The sequence below is a fragment of the Sapajus apella genome, unplaced genomic scaffold, assembly GCF_009761245.1.
Source record: "Sapajus apella isolate SASKATOON/1434 unplaced genomic scaffold, GSC_monkey_1.0 scaffold138, whole genome shotgun sequence".
NCBI lineage: Eukaryota > Metazoa > Chordata > Mammalia > Primates > Cebidae > Sapajus > Sapajus apella.
The window spans coordinates 800,434-819,791 of NW_022437078.1; the positions used below are offsets into that span (position 1 = coordinate 800,434).

A 19,358-nucleotide genomic window follows, 5' to 3' on the forward strand; every position below is an offset into this window, starting at 1 on the left:
GCTGGGATTACAGGCATGAGCCACCGCACCTGGCTGCATGTGTTCCTTTAAGTGAAATTTGTGATTCAGATAAATGAACAAACCTACTAATTGGTATGGTCAGATGGCTTTGCAGAGTTCTTATACCAGGGATTGGCCATCTTTTTCTGGAAATAGTCCATAAATAGGCTTTATTGGCCATAAGGTCTTATTTGTAACTACTCAACTCCATTCACTTTGTTCTTGTAGCAGAAAGAAACCATAGACACTTCGTAAATGAATAAGAGTAAATAAATGTCTGTGGGCAGGGGGGCAGAGTTTATTGACCCCAGGAAAGTTCTGAACATTTCATGCAGGACCCACTTAGACTAGCATTCTTAAAGTGTATATGCTGCTTTTTCAGTACAGAAATACACATTGTTTAAACTGTTTCATAGTTCCTGCATTATGCAGGCACATTTTTCCGTTTTACAGATGAAGAAACTGCCCTGATTCACTGACTTGTGTTCTGCAGATATGGTTTGGAGTGCCTTTTTCGATACTACAGTTATGGCCTGGAAAAGAAGTTCCGGCTGGACATATTCAAAGATTTTCAGGAGGAAACGGTGAAGGACTATGAAGCTGGTAAGAGCCAGAGTTGGATCTCAGTGGGCCTTGGTCATCTAGGGCTCCTCTTCCCCAGTTCGACTTGGGTCTTTCTGTGTATTATGCAACACCTCTCTCTCCTTTGAGTTTATCCTCACTAGCTCAGTTTTTCTGTACCTCTCTTTCCCTACAGGCCAACTGTATGGGCTGGAGAAGTTCTGGGCCTTCTTGAAATATTCCAAAGCCAAAAACTTGGACATTGACCCCAAACTGCAAGAATACCTCGGCAAATTCCGACGTCTTGAAGACTTCCGAGTAGATGTAAGTGAAAGTCTTTGTCTAACCCTATTTGTCCTGGACCAGGAGTCAGGGTGCTTGGATTCTGGTCTAGTTGTGCCCGTAGCCCAGGAACCCTTCTCCCTGCTCCCCACAATTTGGGCTTTAGTTTTTTTCATCTTTAAAATGGAGGGTGAGTGGCCAATGAAGTCTAATTGGAGATAGTTGTATGGTTGCTTCTGCTTCCCCCTTCTGTGGTACCATCATAGTGCTCTTTCTCTCCTATTTCACCACCCTCCTTGCTACTGTGCCCAAGTTAGCCAATACTAGTTGGTCATGATGGGTGGTATCCAAGATACACACATTTGTTTTTTCTGGAAAAGGCCAATTCCAACCCCAGTTTATAAATTAATGCCCAGGTCCCTATGTTCTTAGAGCAATGCCTCAATGGTGACATCCAGTGGCAGGGCTGTGTTATTACTGCTGGATATATCAAGGGAAGTTGGAGTAATTTAATTGATTCAGCAGATACTGATTGGATGTCTCTTTGCTGGGTGTTTTAGAGATAAGGGAAAGAAACTGAATTATTCCTTCTGAGAGTTTATATTGTAGTAGAGATGCCTGTTAGTCATCTTAGTCCCTTCAAACCTTTTAGCAAAAAGGCAAATACAAGTAAATGACAATAATAGCCCTTACATTTTGTATTAGTCTGTTCTCACTCTGCTAATAAAGACATACCCGAGACTGGGTAATTTATAAAGGAAAGCACTTTAGTTGACTCACAGTTCTGCATGGCTGGGGAGGCCTCAGGAATCTTAAATTCTTGGCAGAAGCAGAAGCAAACATGTCTTCCTTCACATGGTGGCAGCAAGGTGAAGTGCAGAGCAAAGGGGAGTAAAAGCCCTTTATAAAACCCATAAGATCTCATGAGAACTCACTCACTATCACAAGAACTAGATAGGGGAAACTGCCCCCATGATTCAATTATCTCTACCTGGTCCCTCCTATGACGTGGGATTATGGGAACTGCAATTCAAGATTGACATTGGGGGGAGGTTTAGGGGGGCAAAAAAAATTTGGGTGGGGACACAGCCAAACCATGTCGCATTTATTATTTTAAAACTGCCATTTATTGAGTGTTTATTATGTGCCAGGCACTTTACATCGACCTTATTTAACCCTTATGTGGATGTGCAGACAGGACTTTATTACACAGACAGGTAAACTGAGGTTTGTGGCCATCCAGTGACATAATGGCAGAGCCACTCAGGTTTTTCACTGTAAAGACAAATCTGTTTTCTTTCATTTTGAAGCGTTTCCACCCTTGGGGAGGAGAAAGGAAAGAAGGGGGGTACAAGTTACAGAGAACCTTGGGGTGAGTAGATGTATTAGGGTATACTAAGGACCCAGTTTTGGTTCCCAAAAAGGGAAGGAAACGTCTGCCCTTGGTGTTATAGGACCTTTGTTAGGGTAAGGCCAGGCTGGAGCATGGTCTGAATTTTAGTTCAGGATCCTCTTTGGGCCTTGAAGAGAATGAGATGATCTCCAGAAGGATCTGGGCCTTCTAAGCTGAGACATTGCAGCATACCACATGCCACATTCCACATTTCTGAGCAAGAGATCCCTTCTTGGAAGGGAAGCAGAAATGTGGTTGGATTAAAAAAGCCTGGCCTTTTGGGGCCAATAGACCTAAGTTTTGTCTTTACCAATTACCAGCTATGAGACCCAGGGGAAGTTTTTTTTTTTTTTTGTGCTTTAGTTTCCTCATCTATAAAATTAGATGTCCATGGGTCCACATCAAAGGGTGATGCTGACCCCTTGAGAGAATGTGCATACAACAGCACAAGGCTTGGCATGGAGAAATGCTTAATAACTGATAATTTGTTTTTAAGGTTAAATCCATTCATTGTATTTGGAGATAGAAAATAGGAAGTGCCTAGACAGACCTGGCAAGGAAAAGGGTGTAGATAGTGCCTGCAATCACCTGTGACTCCTTTCTCTGTTGCAGCCCCCCATGGGTGAGGAGGGCAACCACAAGCGACACTCAGTGGTAGCAGGAGGTGGCAGTGGTGAGGGCAGGAAGCGGTGCCCTTCTCAGTCTTCCAGCAGGCCTGCCGCCATGATCAGCCAACCCCCTACCCCACCCACCGGCCAGCCCGTCCGGGAAGATGCCAAATGGACAAGCCAGCACTCGAACACACAGACTTTGGGAAAGTGAAAAACTCCTTAGTCCTGGGGCTTGAGAAGAGGGGAAAGGGGTGGGGTGGGTAAGAGTCCATGGGGGTGCCCAGTCCCAGGAGAGGGGACAATGAAGGGACAGGCCTGAAGCTTCTAGGACAGGCCTTCGTGCTGAATAGCAATGTGTACACCATTTGGGCTATCAGAGGTACTCCTGGGCAGGAGCCTCTACATCCCCTTCCCCCTCCTCTCTCCATGACTCTTAACATCTTAGCTTCTTCTAAGGGTGGGGGGAAGGGGGGAGATTTTTTTATATATATATATAAATATATATATATCAAGTTTTAAATTATTGATAGTTCATCTGGATTACCAAAATCACTCTGCAGCCCTGCCCGCGGCTAGTAGGCCGAAACCCTGGTCCCTACCCCTAACCTCCTCCTGCTCCCACTCGAGCCAACTATGCAGCCCACAAGAAGGCCCTGCGGGCCCCATTGCCCAGCACTGTCCCATAGAAGGCTCTGGTGGTACCCTTGGGCCCCAGGAGCATCGGCCCCTCGATCATCCGGGGTTTGTCATCACCATGTACTCTCCCTGCTATCCCCATCATGCCCTTCTGCCATCTTCTGGGAGAAGGAAACCAAAGGATATAAAACTGGGGTTTGGGGGAAGGTTTTAGCCTCTCCCCACTCCCCTTGCCCCACACCCTTACTCCCCAGCCCAGAGAGACGCTGCTTATACCAGGAAAGACTATTGAAAGATGATTTATTTTATTTTTCTCTGACCTTTCCATCCTTGAGAAAATGAAAAGGAAAAAAAAAAAAAAACAAAACCGACCAAAAAAGACCAAAAAAAAAAAAAAAAAAAAAATCAGAAACCCCCCACCTAATCCACAGAAAGTGATGTCTTTCCCCTTCCCTTGGAATTTTTGTTTTGTTTTTGGAAATAATATTTTTTTAAAAGTTGCCTTATTGTGGAGCGGGAATCTGAAATACCCAAATGCCTGTTTTCCTCGGTGGAGTCAACCCGAAGAGCTCCCACCTTCTTTGGATGTGCCTGGGCTTGGACTGGCTAGAATTTTTCTCTGGACTGTTGCATGTACAGTGTCTCCATCCTGGAGGCAAGAGAGTTGGGGGTGGCTCAAATCAGAGCCGTACCCAAGATATCCCTGCTGTTGCATCGTTTGAAGCTGATGTCCTGTGTCTGTACACTGCTGCCACTGTTGTGTCCTTGCTCTGCTTGCTGTTGCCTCATGCCAGGCCCCGTCCTGCCGTGACACCCTTCATCCTATCCTGGGAACCCCAAGGCCAAGTTTCCTTCAAACTGTTGGAGAACAGAGTTGGCCTGCATCTGGAACACACTTGTCCTCAGCTTGAACGTCTTCCTCCACCCAGAGTGGAAAGGTGAACACCTGCAGCTGAGGCTTGGAAACGTTTATGTTGCTCCGAAAGATCTCTGAGACCTCAAGGAGGCTCTGTCTCTCTTAAAAGGTGAAGAAAGATGCCATTCTCTTCCTAAGGTCTGGTGGAGTCTCCCCATCTTGCATACCCTTCTGCAAGCCATCTATGCCCACTCTCCAATTGACCCGCCTGGGAACAAGGGATGAGGAGGAGTTGGGGGCTGGGGGGAATCCTGCCAGTTGGTGAAGCCCTGTGGCAGGAAGGTATATGTGGACATAGAGTATACCTGATTCTCTTCTTCAGCCACTGACTGCTTGGGTTGGGCTGTAAATGACAATGGAATGGCTGGAGTCTGCTGTTGTCAGAAGGCAGGGAGAGGATGATGAAGGACTGACCCACACGGACTGGGATGTGTGTTGGGTATGGGCATGACTGCATGTTCACTTTCAGTGGGATCTGGGTAACATGGAGGAGTTCACGGTCCTGTTGCTCACTTACTGCAATGTGTTTGGCTCTCCTTTTCAGCTGGTTCCTCTGTTGGGCCCAAAGGTTGGGAGTAGCAGACAGTATCCCAGGCTGACAAGGGCTTCCCCTTTACCTTGGGTACCTTGTTAAATTTTAGCTTGTGCCCTTCCCCACCTTTGCCCTCCTAGTGGTTGGTATGTGGGAAGCCCATCTCAGTTCCTGTGACTTCATGTCTCAAACCAAGGATGAGCGTCTGGTCTCTGCTATGATGGTGGTATCTGAGGCCTTTCCCTGCCATCTGGTGCCTGCCTCACATTGTACCAGACACTGGATTCCTGGACTCCCTTCTCCTTTCTTTTCTTTCCTTCAGGTCACGCAGCCCTGTACTGTATCCAGCACCACAGAAACCTCAGTGTTTTTCCTCTGCTGGTTTGGGGGCACAAGGAAGCCCTAGGGTGTGGGGAAAGGCTGTTCTTACCTAGAGTTTACTCCCAGGCCAGGGGGCTGCCATCTTCTTCACAGACACCCTTGAAAGGAAGCCCCTTTGGGGCAGGGAGGTGAGGACTCCATCTCAACATAGGCTGGTGGTTGGAGTGGGGAGCTTTTTTTTTTTTTTTCTCTCTTCTTTCCTTTTTTTTTTGTGACATGTTAGGAGTTAATGTTGCAAAGAGTAGTTTACATCTTCACTTTCTGAAGACACTTGAATTTAGGACCGATGTATCTGTGACAAGCATGCCAGAAGTGGCGGGGGCCATCAGGGCTAGCCACTTCACACCCACCATCCTCCCATGGGGATCCAAGACCTGAGACAAAAAGCAACAGCCTGCCCAGATCCCTCTGTTCATCCTGTCCCTTCCAAGGTTGGTCCATGCCAACATAACCTTTGGGCATCAGACATCAGCAGGTCTGTGTGCCTCAGCCCTGTTAAGGGGCAGGTTTCTCTTCCGTCCTCTCCTGCACCTGGGAGCAAAGGCACTACCATTAGAGAAGGACCATCCGGCCCTGCCCCAGCCTGGACCCCTGGGGCTCAGATAGAGGTGATGAGCCCCTATGTCAAAGTTGTTAAACGTTTTTGTTTTGTTCCATTGTAGCTCTTTTTTTCCCTTTCCTGGTGATTGATTTTATAAAAGAAAGTAAGCTGCTTAGAAGGTCCTGGAAGTGAGGAGGAGGGACAAGGAAGATGACTAGTCAGGGAGGGCAAAGGTGGTTTTTTGCCAAAAAGAAAAAAAAAAAAAAAAAAGCCTGGGTAGAGTGATTTGAATTATCTGGCACCCTCCTGAATGGAACCCCAGAGTACCTCCCATGTGAAAGGGTCCCTGTATTTTCCCTGACACCCACCCTCTCCCCCTTCAGCCATGTTGATGGCAGAGAAGATAAGAACTTGGAGCCCATCTCTCACTGGAGAGGAAAACTTGTCATCTGGCTTTGCGGAGAAGGTTCCACCTTAATGCTCGTAGTACATTATCTTTACTATGTGCTAGGATATCATATTTAAAAGGACAAAAAAAAAATGTAAAATACTTGAATGAGCTTGTATTATAACATTAATATTATTGAGAGTATCTGCTTTCCAGGCTGAAGTGATTCATTCATTATTCTAGTCCTGCTTTAGTCCTTTGTAATTTGTGGTAATTATGCTTTTCTTTTTAATACAAAAAAATGTATAAAAATAAACACTTGAAAAGGCAAAATACTGGCTGGTCTTCCATCCTAGGGTATTGCTATTGGGTGTGAAGGATGGGTTTCTGTAGGGTTTCCCCAGATGTAGAGGAACCCTGCACTCGGTATGCACATGAAACTCTGCCACTGGGTTTTAGGGAGTCTGCCTAAGGCAGACTTCTACAAGCCTTGAATTCATGTCCACCCTGTGAGACATGACATCCATAGCCAGTGCCACAGAAAGAGTGCAGTCCATCAGAATGCCAGGGTTTCAGCCCACTTGTCCGCTTCCAAGTTTTCCATTCCCCGGCTGTGGCCTGGCATTGTGTTACGAGACAGCCAAGAAGAAAAAGTTTGATGCGGCTCCTTATGGAGGGTTGCCACAGGCACTCTATGAACAGACTTTCCCACAGAGCGGGGGAGGAGGGATGATCCAGCACTGTGTGGCCTTAAGAAATCCTGATCAGTCCCTGAATCCTGAGACATGATGCTGGGGAGGGATGGAACAATGAGGTCCCCATTCCCTGTATAAATTACAAAACTAAAATTGGGGCGTGGCCTTATTTACTTGTTCATCTGACAACTGTCTCCCATACCTGGCTTGGGAAAATGGTTTTTCTAGAGAGCTTTTTTTCACTGTTCTTGAGGTGGGCAGGTACTTTAGTACCAATAGTGGCCTCCACAGGTCAAAGGAAAATTAGGAGATAGTGTCCAGGGCTGATGCCGACTGATTGGTACTTTGAGAACAGAAAGATGAATTAATTGAACGTCATTCACACATCATTAGGAATGCTCACGGAAGTTTAATTGCACAGCCTGAGCTTCCAAATTTTATGTCTCAAGTATTAGAAATTTTGTAGTAGATCCCTCCACCACCACCCCCCCCCCCCCCCCAAAAAAAAAAAAAAAACTCTCCACTGGGATTCATGGAGACCAGTTTATTTTACATGATTTCTTTCACGTTCTCTACTGGAAATTCCTTTTTTCAGCCTTAACTTGTATACCAACCTCAAGGCCATTTTATTTGATACAGAAAAGGATAGGGCTGGGCCCTTCTGCCAAGGACTGACCACCTGCCTGCCAAAAGTAAGAGGGAATGACAGCCTTTTGTCCTTCTGGGCCCCTTACAGTAACTCAAAATCTAAAGGCCTTAAAGAGAAATAAAAGTGTATCTGTTCTTTCTCCTTATCTCCTATTCTTCTCTTTAAGCATACTGAAGATGGACTTTTTATTTGTAGGAAGAGGTGATGAGTGCAGGCCAGCAGCTGAGAACTTACAGCTTTGATGCATCTGGAGCTGTATTCAAGCTGAGGGCACAAGCCTAGGGAGGGAGCCAGGTCCACCAAGGCCAGAGGCAGGCAGGCGAGGCTGTGGAAGGCCAGGGAGATGCTGCCTGGTAAGTGCTCAGCTGGCCTGTTGGGCAAGTCTCTGGGGTTTTAGAGCTGATAGGAAGGAGTCCATTTTTACAGTCCTGCCTGGAGACTTGGACTTAATCTGATACTAAGGTATTTTATAAAGCCACAGTGATGCTTTTCTTAAGAGAACTGAAAGAAAAGGCGCAAATATATATAAGAATTTAGAAAGATGATAATGGTGTTCTTTCAAATCAAAGAATCATCTTTACATTGTTCTTGGGAACCACAGGGTTCTTGGCCATGTCTGGCTATTGAGGGGAAGTCAGGATGGGGACTTCAACCCAAGCAACTATGGTTTTGCTTTTGATAAGGTTCCTGGTAAAAATCATCTTGAATAAATGTTGCTGAGAAACTGATTAAACATTTGGGGGAGAAAGGATTTTGCCCTTTGCTCAGTCATGTTTTTCCATGCTTTCTTCAGGGAGAAAGAGGGTTCTAACCTCTGGTCCTCATTCAGATAGGCTAATTAGGGGTCTTCAGTTGGGTGTCCCCAAAGGGTAGCAACTCTGACCCTTCCCCTTGTGGGTAAAAGGGCTTTTCGCAGTTTCTCAGCACTTTGTGTTTAGGTTTCCACATAAGGCTAAAGGTGTTAAGGTTTGGTCTGCACCTCTTTGGTATCTCAGTTTTAATCCAAGGAGGAGCTAGCTCCTGGATTTTTTTTTTTTTTCCCATAAAAGAAAACCTTTTGTTTGTGGTGGGCCAAGTTAAAATGGGGCCTTTACCACTCAGAGTATTTGGTGTGTGTATGTTTGTGTGTGTTGGGTGATGTGGGGGACTGGCGTCTTGTGTGTCATGAATTGAGACCTATAACGATTTGCCAGGGTATCTTGGCTCTGGCCTGAGAAGGGTATGTGAAAGCCTTTTGAGGCAGGAAGGGGCAAAGGGATACCTGGCCCTCCCACCCCCTGGTGCCAAAAGGAGCTCTCCCTGGAGCCAGGCAGCCTCCAGTCCCCCTCCATTCAGCTTTGTCATTCTTTGCATCCTGTCCAGGGTACAAAGGAGTTATCTGGGGCTGAACCCCTCTCTTCTTCAACAGCAGAGGACCAGGAGGTCTCCTCCCTCTGACCAGCCTACAGTCTGGGAAGCTGTGTTTTCCTTTTTCTTAAGCTAATTCCTAATCCCATTGAGGGACATAAAGGGCAGTAGTTTGGAGGAAGCCTCATCCTTGGCCCTGCTTTTTTGGGAAGCTGACCTTCCCTCTACCCTCCTGGTGACATCGTTAGGAATTGTGGCTGAAAGAGGAAAACTGTTAGGTGCCATCAGGAAGCCGCATCTGCATCCATGGCTGAGGGACAGCCAGAATGATACTTGGGCCCTCTCTCACTCCATCTTCTTTGGGAACTCTGGGATGCTCTCAGAGAGTGGGGTGAAGCCCAGCAGAAGGACATGTCTCTCATAGGCCTTGGTCTGTTTGAACATGGTGTCCGTCCCATGGAGGTGGTCCAGCACACCCAGCACTCCATAACACTGGTTGAACCTAAAAGAGAGAGGAGGGCACTGCAGTGCCAGCACTGGAGGCCCCTGTGCATAGCCCATTTCATTTGTGCCAGCCTCACACATTTCTCAACCCTCCTGCCCCACACCTGTCACCACTATCTGATCATCTGCATCAGAAAAAGTTGGGGAGTTGCTACCAATGCACCTTCCGGGGGCCACTCCAAACCTGCAATATGCAGTATCTGGAATCTTCCTTTCAAAAGCTTGCTGTGTTATTCTGAGGCCCACAGTTTAAGGATTTCTGGCAGAACTAGGCTTCTTCAGGTGTGAAATCACCAGCATCAGAATCCCCTGGAACACTTACTAAAATGCAGGTTTCCAGGCCCTGCTCCCCCAGATACTTTGGTTCAGCATATTTGGAGGGGAATCCAAGAGCCTATATTTTAAACAAGCATCTCAGGTGATTCAGGTATAAGAGGATTGTAAACTATACTTGAAAAAGTCTGGGGCTTTCAGAGATTACATGACTTCCCTGTAATTGCATGCAGGAGTTTTATGCATGTATGTACCTTTCTAAAGAGAATGTCCAGAGCTTATTCAAAGGGCCCAGAACCCAAATAAAGGTTAAAAACCCCCAGTTGGAGGAGGACCCAATTGCAGAAGGAAAAGAGTAAAGTAGGGTCATCCCAGTGTGGTCCTTATTTTCCCAACCATCAGACCCCTTCTCCAACTAGCACTCACATGTAAACTGAGACACCAGTGTCTGCTATCAGAAACTGAGGGAGGGAGGGTGATGGTTATTGCCAAGGGACCCATTGTGAGAAGAGCGTCCTTACTTGCGATGGTGGTAGTCGTGGAATTCAGGTGAAGGCAGGAAAGGTAGGTGGTAGCCACAGTGGGAGATTGTCGTGATGATGAGGGCCAAGGAAAACCACATGGTGATGGAGGACAAGTGGGAGCCCATTACTAATGGGCCCACTATCGCTGGTAGCATGTTGGAGACCTGCAAGGGGAGGGATCATTGAAGGTGGGCCCAGGGAGATGAAGGGACCTAGCTGAGTGTATACTTAGCCCCAAGGTGGTACTAGAGGCAAACTTCCTTGACCCAGAACTGGAGAAGCTGAGTTTCGGGATCTTGACTTGTTGAAGCATTCACCTTTGTAACTTGGGACAAATTAATGAGTTTGAGCCTCATCTTTCTTGTTAGCAAAATTAAGATTAAAAAGATTGTTGGAGGGACAGGCATGGTGGCTCACGCCTGTAATCTTAGCACTTTGGGAGGCCGAGGCGGGTGGATCACCTGAGGTTGGGAGTTCAAGACCAGCCTGACCAACAGGGAGAAAACCCATCTCTACTAAAAATACAAAATTAGCCAGGTGTGGTGGTATATGCCTGTAATCCCAGCAACTTAGGAGGCTAAGGCAGGAGAATTGCTTGAACCTGGGAGGTGGAGGTTGCGGTGAGCCAAGATCATGCCATTACACTCCAGCCTGGGCAACAAGAGTGAAACTTGGTCTCCAAAAAAAAAAAATTGTTGTTGGAGGAGCCAAGTGTAGTGGTTCATGCCTGTAATCCAAGCAATTTGGGAGGCAGACGTGGGAGGATTGCTTGAAGCCAGGAGTTCCAGCCAGCCTGGGCAAAATAGCAGGACCCCAAAATTAGCCAGATGTGGTGGTGAACACCTGTGGTCTCAGCTATTTGGGAGGCTGAAGATAGAGGATCACATGAGCCCAGGAGTTGGAGGCTGCAGTGAACTGTGATCACACCATTGCACTCCAACCTGGATGACAGAGCAAGACCCTGTCTCAAAAAGGAAAAAAAAAAGTTGTTGGCATGATTAAATGAGATAACTGTGTTAGGCACTTAACATAGCCTGGCATATGGAAGGTTGACAATAAATGGCAGCTATTTTTGAATGAGAAGAAAAAGGGCCAGTGTGGTCTAAGTTTCTGCAGGAGACCTTCAGGAAAGTTGTTGGGGCTGACTGTCCTTTGCTTTACTCACCACATGCTCGATAGGGTGGGCATAGAGCGAGATCACGCCAATGGGAGCTGTCCACTCATGGTGTTTCTTGTGGATTTTCTTGTAGAATGTTGGGTGGTGAAGGAGCCTGGGGAAATAGTTAATAGTCAATAACTTGCTGATTCCTCTTTCTCCCTCCCCGACCAGATCATGAGAAACCGAAAATGGAAACTAGGGGTTACAGCCACAGAGCAAAGTTAAAAACACCCAGACCTGCCTTCAAGTTTCAACCCCAGCCCTTATGCTGCATAGTTTGGGAGTGGGTTGCTTTGCCTCTCTACCCCAGTTGTATTGCTGTAAAATGGGATGCTGGCCAGAAAGGATTGAATAAGGAAATGGATGGGAAAGTACCCTGGCCCCCACGCAATCAGAGAGGCCTTTTCTTTTCTGGACATTCATCCCTCAGTTGTCCCAAGTTGTCAGTTATGAGACAACTAGTGGTCTCCCTGTTAACCATTCAATGGGAGACTTGAGAGTAGGGAGTATTTCATTGGCCTAAACTCAATTCAGAAGCCTGTTTTATTTTTTTCTTTGAGACAAGGTCTTGCTCTGCTCTGTCGCCCAGGGTGGAGTGCAGTGGTGTGATCACAGCTCACTGCAGCTTTGACCTCCCAGGCTCATGTGATCTTTCCGAGTAGCTGGGACTACACGTGCACACCACCACACCTGGCTAATCAAAAAAAATTTTTTGTAGAGACGGTCTCCTGACATTCCCCGGGCTGGTCTCAAACTCCTGGGCTCAAGTGATCCGCCCACCTCGACCTCCCAAAGTGCTAGGATTACAAGCGTAAGTCACTGCACCTGGCCTCAGTTTCCTTGATCAGTGAGCCCTAGACAGGGTGAGGAGCCAGCTGTGCCTCAGGCAGAGACTGCTCACCGGTGTGAATAGTAGAACAAGACTTCCTCGATCAGCGTGAAGATGGCCAGCTCCAGGAGGAACCAGTGGAAGGTGGGTAGCTCACGGCGGCAGGGGTCTCCCCACCATTTGAGGAAGGGATAGAGGAAGACCACCATGGGGAAAGAGATCATGCACTGGTTGAAAAGAACTGTGCGGATAGACTGGCGCAGTTTCACAGGGTCCACCTGCCCGAGGGAAGGGAGGAGGGAAACAGACAAGAGTGTGAGAAGTAGTTTCCACCGTGACCTGCTCACAGGAGGCCCTCAGTCCGGCTGGATTCTGGGAGAGTTGTTGAGGCACAGCCAGTAGCTCCTGACTGTCACCTAGCCCTGGGCCTGGAAACATAGCAGAATAAGTCCCTGGCTGCTAGGCAGGTGAGTAATGCCACTGTCCCCGGAAACTTCAACAGCCTTCAATCTGTGCTGGAACCTGCCTTCACCTTCCTGGTTCTGCATATTATCACCACTGCCCTCCCTATTTCTCTGGCCAGGCTCCATGTACTTGCAGGTAACTTGGGAAGCCTCCAGGGTGCTTAGAGAAGGCTGTGACTCTCTGGTTGACACCCCATTTCAGCCTTTTAGCCCCTCTTCATCAGAGAACCTTATTTATGATTGGATGTAGAGAACAAGGTCATCTGCCTCCTCTTGTGGTCCAGCCTTATTGCAGTAGGCCCAGTGCAAAGAAGGTCAGCCAGGGAGCTGCTTATCTAGCTTCTTTACCAACTTCCTGGTTTTCACAGTGACACTGTCAAGATAGGGGCCCGCCCAAGCATTTCCACCAGGGTCCACTGTACAGAACTGGCCCCAAGTGTCCAAACTCTATTTGGCCTCAATACTACAGCCAGTATTTCCTCCAGAATCAGCAACCCCTTGACCCTTCCCTTTGTCAGAGCACTGGGCCTCCAGGTAATAGTCCTGTGACCATAGATTACTTGCTGGGTCCTGATGAACTTGTTTGGTTAGAAGGGATTTCTCCAAGTTCCCTCTGTGAGCTGGAGGGATTTCTGCCCCAAAGCAAGACAGAGGTTCAGAATGGTCCCCAACTTGAGGCCTGCCTTTTCCTCCAGCCTTTCCAGGCACTGCATGCATGACTGACTTCAGAATTCACTCTTTGTTTACTTCCATCCCATTGTGAGGACAGGTCTTTCCAGCTGGTTGTGAGAGGACATATTAGGTGAGGCCATTATACCTTCTGGAAATCTTTTTTTTTTTTTTTTTTTTTTTTTTTGAGAGACGGAGTTTCGCTTTTGTTTGCCCAGGCTGGAGTGCAATGACGCGATCTCGGCTCACCGCAACCTCCGCCTCCTGGGTTCAGGCAATTCTCCTGCCTCAGCCTCCTGAGTAGCTGGGATTACAGGCATGCACCACCATGCCCAGCTGATTTTTTGTATTTTTAGTAGAGACGGGGTTTCACTATGTTGACCAGGATGGTCTCGATCTCTTGACCTCGTGATCCACCCGTCTCGGCCTCCCAAAGTGCTGGGATTACAGGCGTCAGCCACCGCGCCCGGCCACCTTCTGGAAATCTTGAACAAGGTGGGGCGGGGGGTGATATCACATCTATCCATTTATTTATTTAACTGATATTTATAGAGCACCCACATGTAGCACTCAGTGTTCTGGGTGTTGAAAATAAAGCAATGAGCAAAACCAAGATTCCTGCCCCTATGGAATTTATATTCCAGTGGGAAAGGTAGACTAGATACAACAAATATAAATATATATACATTTATCAGGCTGGGGACAGTGGCTCACACCTGTAATCCCAGCACTTTGGAAGGTGGAGGTGAGAGGATTGCTTGAGGCCAGGAATTGGAGACCAGCCTGGGCAACATAATGAGACCCCATCAAATTAAAAGAAAAAATTAACCGAGTGTGGTGGTGTGCACCTGTAGTCCCAGCTATTTAGGAGGCTGGGGTGGAAGGTTCATGTGAGTCCAAGAGTTTAAGGCACTCTAGCCTGCGTGAGTGGGTGACACCCAATCTCTTAAAAAAAAAAAAAAGTCAATAATATAGACAAGAGATGGTGGTGAATTGGACCAGGGTAATAGTGATGGAGGTGGTGAGAAGTGGTAAGAAGTGATTGGATTCTGAGTTTGTTTTGGAAATAGAGTTAATAGGGTTCCCTGATAGATTGGATGTGGGTACGAAGGAAAGAGAGTAGTCAAGAATGACTCCAAGGTTTTTGGCCTGAGCAACTAGAAGACTGGAATTGCCATCCATACTGGGGAGGCTGTGGGTAGTAAGTAATGGCTTTGGTGGGACCATCAGAAATGCTCTTTTGGACCTGATGAATTGGCAGTGTCTACTAGTATCCATGTGGAGATGTCAAGGAGGGAGTTGGATATTTTAGCTTGGAATTTAGGAGAGACTTCTGGGCTAGAGAGGTCAGTGTGTGAGCTGTCGGCCCATAGATGGTATTTAAAGTCATGGCACTGAAGAGATAACTGTACAGAGAAAAGGCCAAAGCCCATGGGACATTCAACATCAAGAAGTTAGGGAGAAAAGAAGGAACTAGGAAAGAGACAGTGAAGAAGTGAACAAGCAGATGTGAGGGGGAGCTGGGCATGGTGACTCACAGCTGTAATCCCAGCACTTTGTGAGGTCAAGGTGGATAGATCACCTGAGTTCAGGAGTTTGAGACCAGCCTGGGCAACAAGGTAAAACCTCATCTCTACTAAAAATACAAAAAATTAGCCAGGCGTGATGGTGGGCACCTGCAATCACAACTACTCAAGAGGCTGAGGCAGGAGAATCACTTGAACCTGGGAAACAGAGGCTGCAGTGAGCCAAGATGGTGCCATTGCACTCCAGACTGGGTGACAGAGCAAGACTCTTTTTTTTTCTTTGAGACAGAGTCTCTCTTGTCTCCATGCTGGAGTGCAGTGACAAGATCTCAGCTCACTGCAATGTCCACCTCCCAGGTTCAAGCAATTCTTCTGCCTCAGCCTCCCAAGTAGCTGGGACTATAGGCATGCACCACCATGCCTAACTAATTTTTGTACTTTTAGTAGAGATGGGGTTTCATCATGTTGGCCAGGATGGTCTCCATCTCTTGATCTTGTAATCCACCTGCCTCGGCCTCCCAAAGTGCTGCGATTACAGGTGTGAGCCGTCACTCCCAGTCAACTCTGTCTCTTAAAAAAAAAAAAAAAAAGATGTGAGGGGCGTACCTAGAGAGGGGTGTCCTGGAAGCCAAGTGAAGAAAATATTTCAAGGCTGAGGGGATCAGCGGCTGTGGAAATGTCTCTGGTGTTCTAATGAGACCAGATCCTTGGTGAACTTGCCAAAAGAAATGTTGGTAGAGCCTTTTTTAAGGGTGATACCTGATTTGGAGGAGGTTTATAGAGAAGGTGAGACTGCTTTTGTGATTGGGAAAGATGATGGCTGAAGGATTTAGGGGTCGAGTTTTATGTCTCAAACTTACTTTCAAATAGGAAAAATGTATAGATGCATATATATTTGTATATATATAAAGCAGAAATAAAATGTTTAAAATTGATAATCAAAGTGATATGTAAATGCATAATCATTAGAGTTTTTTTCAACTTTTCTGTATGTATTTTTAATGTTTTTCATAATTTAAAAATGTTGAGGAAAAGAGTAGACAGTTGGCCAGGCGTAGTGGCTCACACCTGTAATCCTAGCACTTTGGGAGGCTGAGGCGGGTGAATCACCTAAGGTCAGGAGTTTGAGACCAGCCTGGCCAACATTGTGAAACCCTGTGTCTACTAAAAATACAAAAATTAGCTGGGTGTGGTGGCACGTGCCTGTATTCCTTTCTACTTGGGAGGCTGGGGGAGGAGAATCGCTTGAACCCAGTAAGTGGAGGTTACAGTGAGCCGAAATCACAGTGTCACTGCACTCCAGCCTAGATGACAGAGGGAGACTCTGTCTCAAAAAAAAATAAATAAATAAAGTCCCAAAAAGGAGTGGACAGAGAGGAATTGGAAACTATATAGATAATTCTTTCAAAGAACTCTGCTAGTCAGGGGTTGTTCTTTCTGTTGCTGGTGTGTGTGTGTGCGCTTGGTTTTTTGTGAGGGGGGTCTCACTCTGTTGCCCAGGCTGGAGTGCAGTGCCGGGACCACAGCTCACTGCAGTCTCAGCCTCCTGGGCTCAAGCGATCCTCCCACCTCAGCCTCCAAAGTAGCTAGGACTATAGGTGTGCACCATCACACCCAGCTAATTTTTGTATTTTTTGTAGAGACAGTGTTGGGGTGGGGTGTTTTGTCACGTTGCCGAGACTGGTCTCAAACTCCTGAGCTTAGGCAATCTGCCTGCCTTAGCCTTATAAAGTGGTAGGATTATAAGTGGGAACCACAGCACCCGGTCTGTTTTTTTTTTCCTTTTTTTTGAGTCAGTTTCTGGCTGTCACCCAGGCTAGAGTGCAGTGGTATGATCATAGCTCACTGTAACCTCGACCTCCTGAGCTCCAGCAACCCTCCCACCTCAGCTTCCCAAGTAGCTGGGACTGCAGGCACATGCCACCTCGCTTGCCTAGTTAAAAATTTTTTTTGTAGAGATGGGATCTCCTTCTGTCACCTAGGCTGGTCTCGAACTCCTGGGCTCAAGTGATCCCCCTGCCTCAGCCTCCCAAAGTCTGGGATTACAGGTGTGAGCCACCATAACTGGCCTGTTTTTTTTGTCTTTTTGAGTCAGGATCTCACCCTAACCCATGCTGATCTCAAACTCCTGGGCTCAAGTGATTCTTCTGGCTCAGCCTCCCAAAGTCTGGGATTACAGTAGTGAGCCACCACACTTGGTGTTTTTGTTTTTTTTTTTAAGATGGAAAAAAATTACAGCATGTTTGTAATAACCTAGAGAGGAATAATGAGCAAAAGAGAGAGAAAAGAAGATACAAGAAAGCAAAGAGAGAATTACAGCAGCCATTTCCTGAATGTAGTGCATGGATAGTAGAGGAATCACCCACAGACAGGAGCAAGGAGAGTTCACCTGTGTTGTCAGGTGGGCAGGCAAAGCATGTGGGTACAGGTGCTGGTTATTGGCCAATGTGGTGTGCATCTTTAAAACTCTCTTCGGCTTGCTTCAGTTTTCTTTGTTCTTTTCTTTCCTTTTTTTTTTTTTTTTTGTATTTTTAGTAGAGACGGGGTTTCACCATGTTGGCCAGGCTTGTCTTGAACTCCTGACCTCAAGTGATCCACCTGCCTTGGCCTCCCAAAGTCATTGTGTGTAGAGGCAGCAGGTAATATTCTGGAGAGCTGATTAGGAGGGTGAGCCCTGGAGTCAAAAAGCCTGAGTTTGAATCATAGTTTACCCATGTAACACCTCTGTTTCCTCATCTGAACAGTGAAGGTTCTTGGCCTCAGTTGGAGATATAAACATTTAGTCAATGGTGCTGCAACAACCAAGGTTGACATATGAAGGGTTCTCAAGGACCAAGCAGAGGGTTTAACACTGTAGGCTCTGATTCATGTCCTGCCAAGCTGGGCCTGGAGGAAGCCCCTCAGCCTGGCTGGCAGCTATTGTCCCAAGTGAGGGGGATTGTAAGCCAGCCCAGTAGCTCTAGTTCAGGAAGTGGCCCATTTCAAAGGAGTGGGTCAAGAGCACTGTTTGCCTTTCCGGAGTGCTGGGCTGGGGCAGAAGGACCTGAGAGCTGCGGTCGTTCACCCAGACACCTGGGCAGATGACTGAAAGATGATTGTTTTGCCTGGGAAAGAAGCCAGGATGTGGTTTGGGTGGAGCTGGGGAAAGAACCTGGGTTTCAGAATCAACTTCTTCCTTGTTGTGTAAGAAAAGGCAATCCAGACTCAGGGAACAGTGGGACCCACTTGCTGGCACTGCGCAGGTCGGAGTTCCTCATAAGCAGGGTCTGGGCCTCACTTATGGAATTGAGTATTTAGGAAGGAGGACTTGTTTAAAAGACAGCCGCCGCCCACACATTTAGAATCCATCCTATCTGTCTATCATAGGGGTGGTTATCCATTGTTTTCAAAACTGTCTCCGTCTCTCACAATAACAGCTGTTACCCATATTTTAGCATCCAGCCATTGCTTTCTCCATTCCTCTGGATAAAGGGGAGCTGCCTGCCTTCTCAGTACCAGGCTGACCACAATGCCGTCGTGTGGCACAGGAAGGTCCAGACCCTGGGCCAGGAATCAAGAGACCAGAACGTTGGTCTTGAATGGCCACTAGCTGTGTGACTCTGAGATTGGGGGCAAATTATTTCCTCTCTTTAACCTTCTAAACTGGGGGAGCCTTGTTACTAATAACTTGGCTCACACTGGCCAGGTCTCTCCTGGGCCAGTGGCGAGAATTCTGAGTGTGGCTTTAGCCCTTGCTTTCTGTGCTTTGACCGGGAGAAGTTGCAATACTTACAGGTTCATTCTTGCCAACCTGAATTCGGTAGCGAGAGATGAAGTTAGGTTTTCCTGTTGTATCAACCACCAGTAGAAGCCCATTGAAGCTCCAGAAGAACAGAGTAGGCAGTTGGATGGCACCTGAGATTGGGAAGCAGAAAAAATCAGGGCGACTTTGGGTTCTTGAAGCACATAGGCTAACAGAACACACTTTTTTTTTTTTTTTTTTTCCTGGAGACAGAGTCTCACTCTGTCACCAGGCGCCAAGCTGGAGTGCAGTGGCGCAATCTCAGCTCACTGCAACCTCTGCCTCCCAGGTTCAAGAAATTCTCCTGCCTCAGCCTCCTGAATAGCTGGGACTACAGGCGCACGCCACCACACCCAGCTAATTTTTTTGTATTTTTAGTAGAGACAGGGTTTCAGCATATTGGCCAGGATGGTCTCGATCTCTTGACCTCATGATCCGCCCACCTCGGCCTCCCAAAGTGCTGGGATTACAGGCTTGAGCCACTGCGCCCAGCCACAGAACATACTTTTTAAGGTGACTGAGGCTTCATCCTAGACATTTCCTTGCCAGGGAGGTCTTACAGCTTGGGAACAAGGGCTTACCTTTATTCTTGGGTGGGAATGTGGACAGCCCACTTAAGAAGTGTCTCTGTTTTCTTGGCCACAAAATAGGACAACAACCTTGAAGGTGTGGAGTGTGTGCCCACCGAACCCTTTAT

General features: G+C 47.1%; 2 protein-coding genes across 9 annotated transcripts in view; one reads left to right on the forward strand and one right to left on the reverse strand.

Annotated features, from left to right (window-relative positions):
- The window catches only part of LARP1 (La ribonucleoprotein 1, translational regulator), a 138,406-nt gene extending 131,830 nt beyond the window's left edge, over nt 1–6,576 (forward strand). For all 6 annotated transcript variants that reach the window (XM_032263758.1, XM_032263757.1, XM_032263759.1 and 3 more), the window contains 3 exons: nt 494–603; nt 758–885; nt 2,849–6,576. In XM_032263758.1, coding sequence (XP_032119649.1) covers nt 494–603; nt 758–885; nt 2,849–3,058 — 448 coding nt within the window. In that variant the 3' untranslated portion in view covers nt 3,059–6,576. The remainder of the gene's footprint in view (nt 1–493; nt 604–757; nt 886–2,848) is intronic.
- Nucleotides 6,577–7,465: 889 nt separating this feature from the next.
- The window catches only part of FAXDC2 (fatty acid hydroxylase domain containing 2), a 28,244-nt gene continuing 16,351 nt past the window's right edge, over nt 7,466–19,358 (reverse strand). For 2 of the 3 annotated variants that reach the window (XM_032263765.1, XM_032263766.1), the window contains 5 exons: nt 18,653–18,774; nt 12,294–12,499; nt 11,399–11,504; nt 10,231–10,397; nt 8,498–9,434 (listed from right to left, as the gene is read on the reverse strand). In XM_032263765.1, coding sequence (XP_032119656.1) covers nt 9,278–9,434; nt 10,231–10,397; nt 11,399–11,504; nt 12,294–12,499; nt 18,653–18,774 — 758 coding nt within the window. In that variant the 3' untranslated portion in view covers nt 8,498–9,277. Of the gene's footprint in view, nt 9,435–10,230; nt 10,398–11,398; nt 11,505–12,293; nt 12,500–18,652; nt 18,775–19,358 lie in introns of all 3 variants that reach the window. The other variant, XM_032263763.1, reaches the window with a different exon arrangement.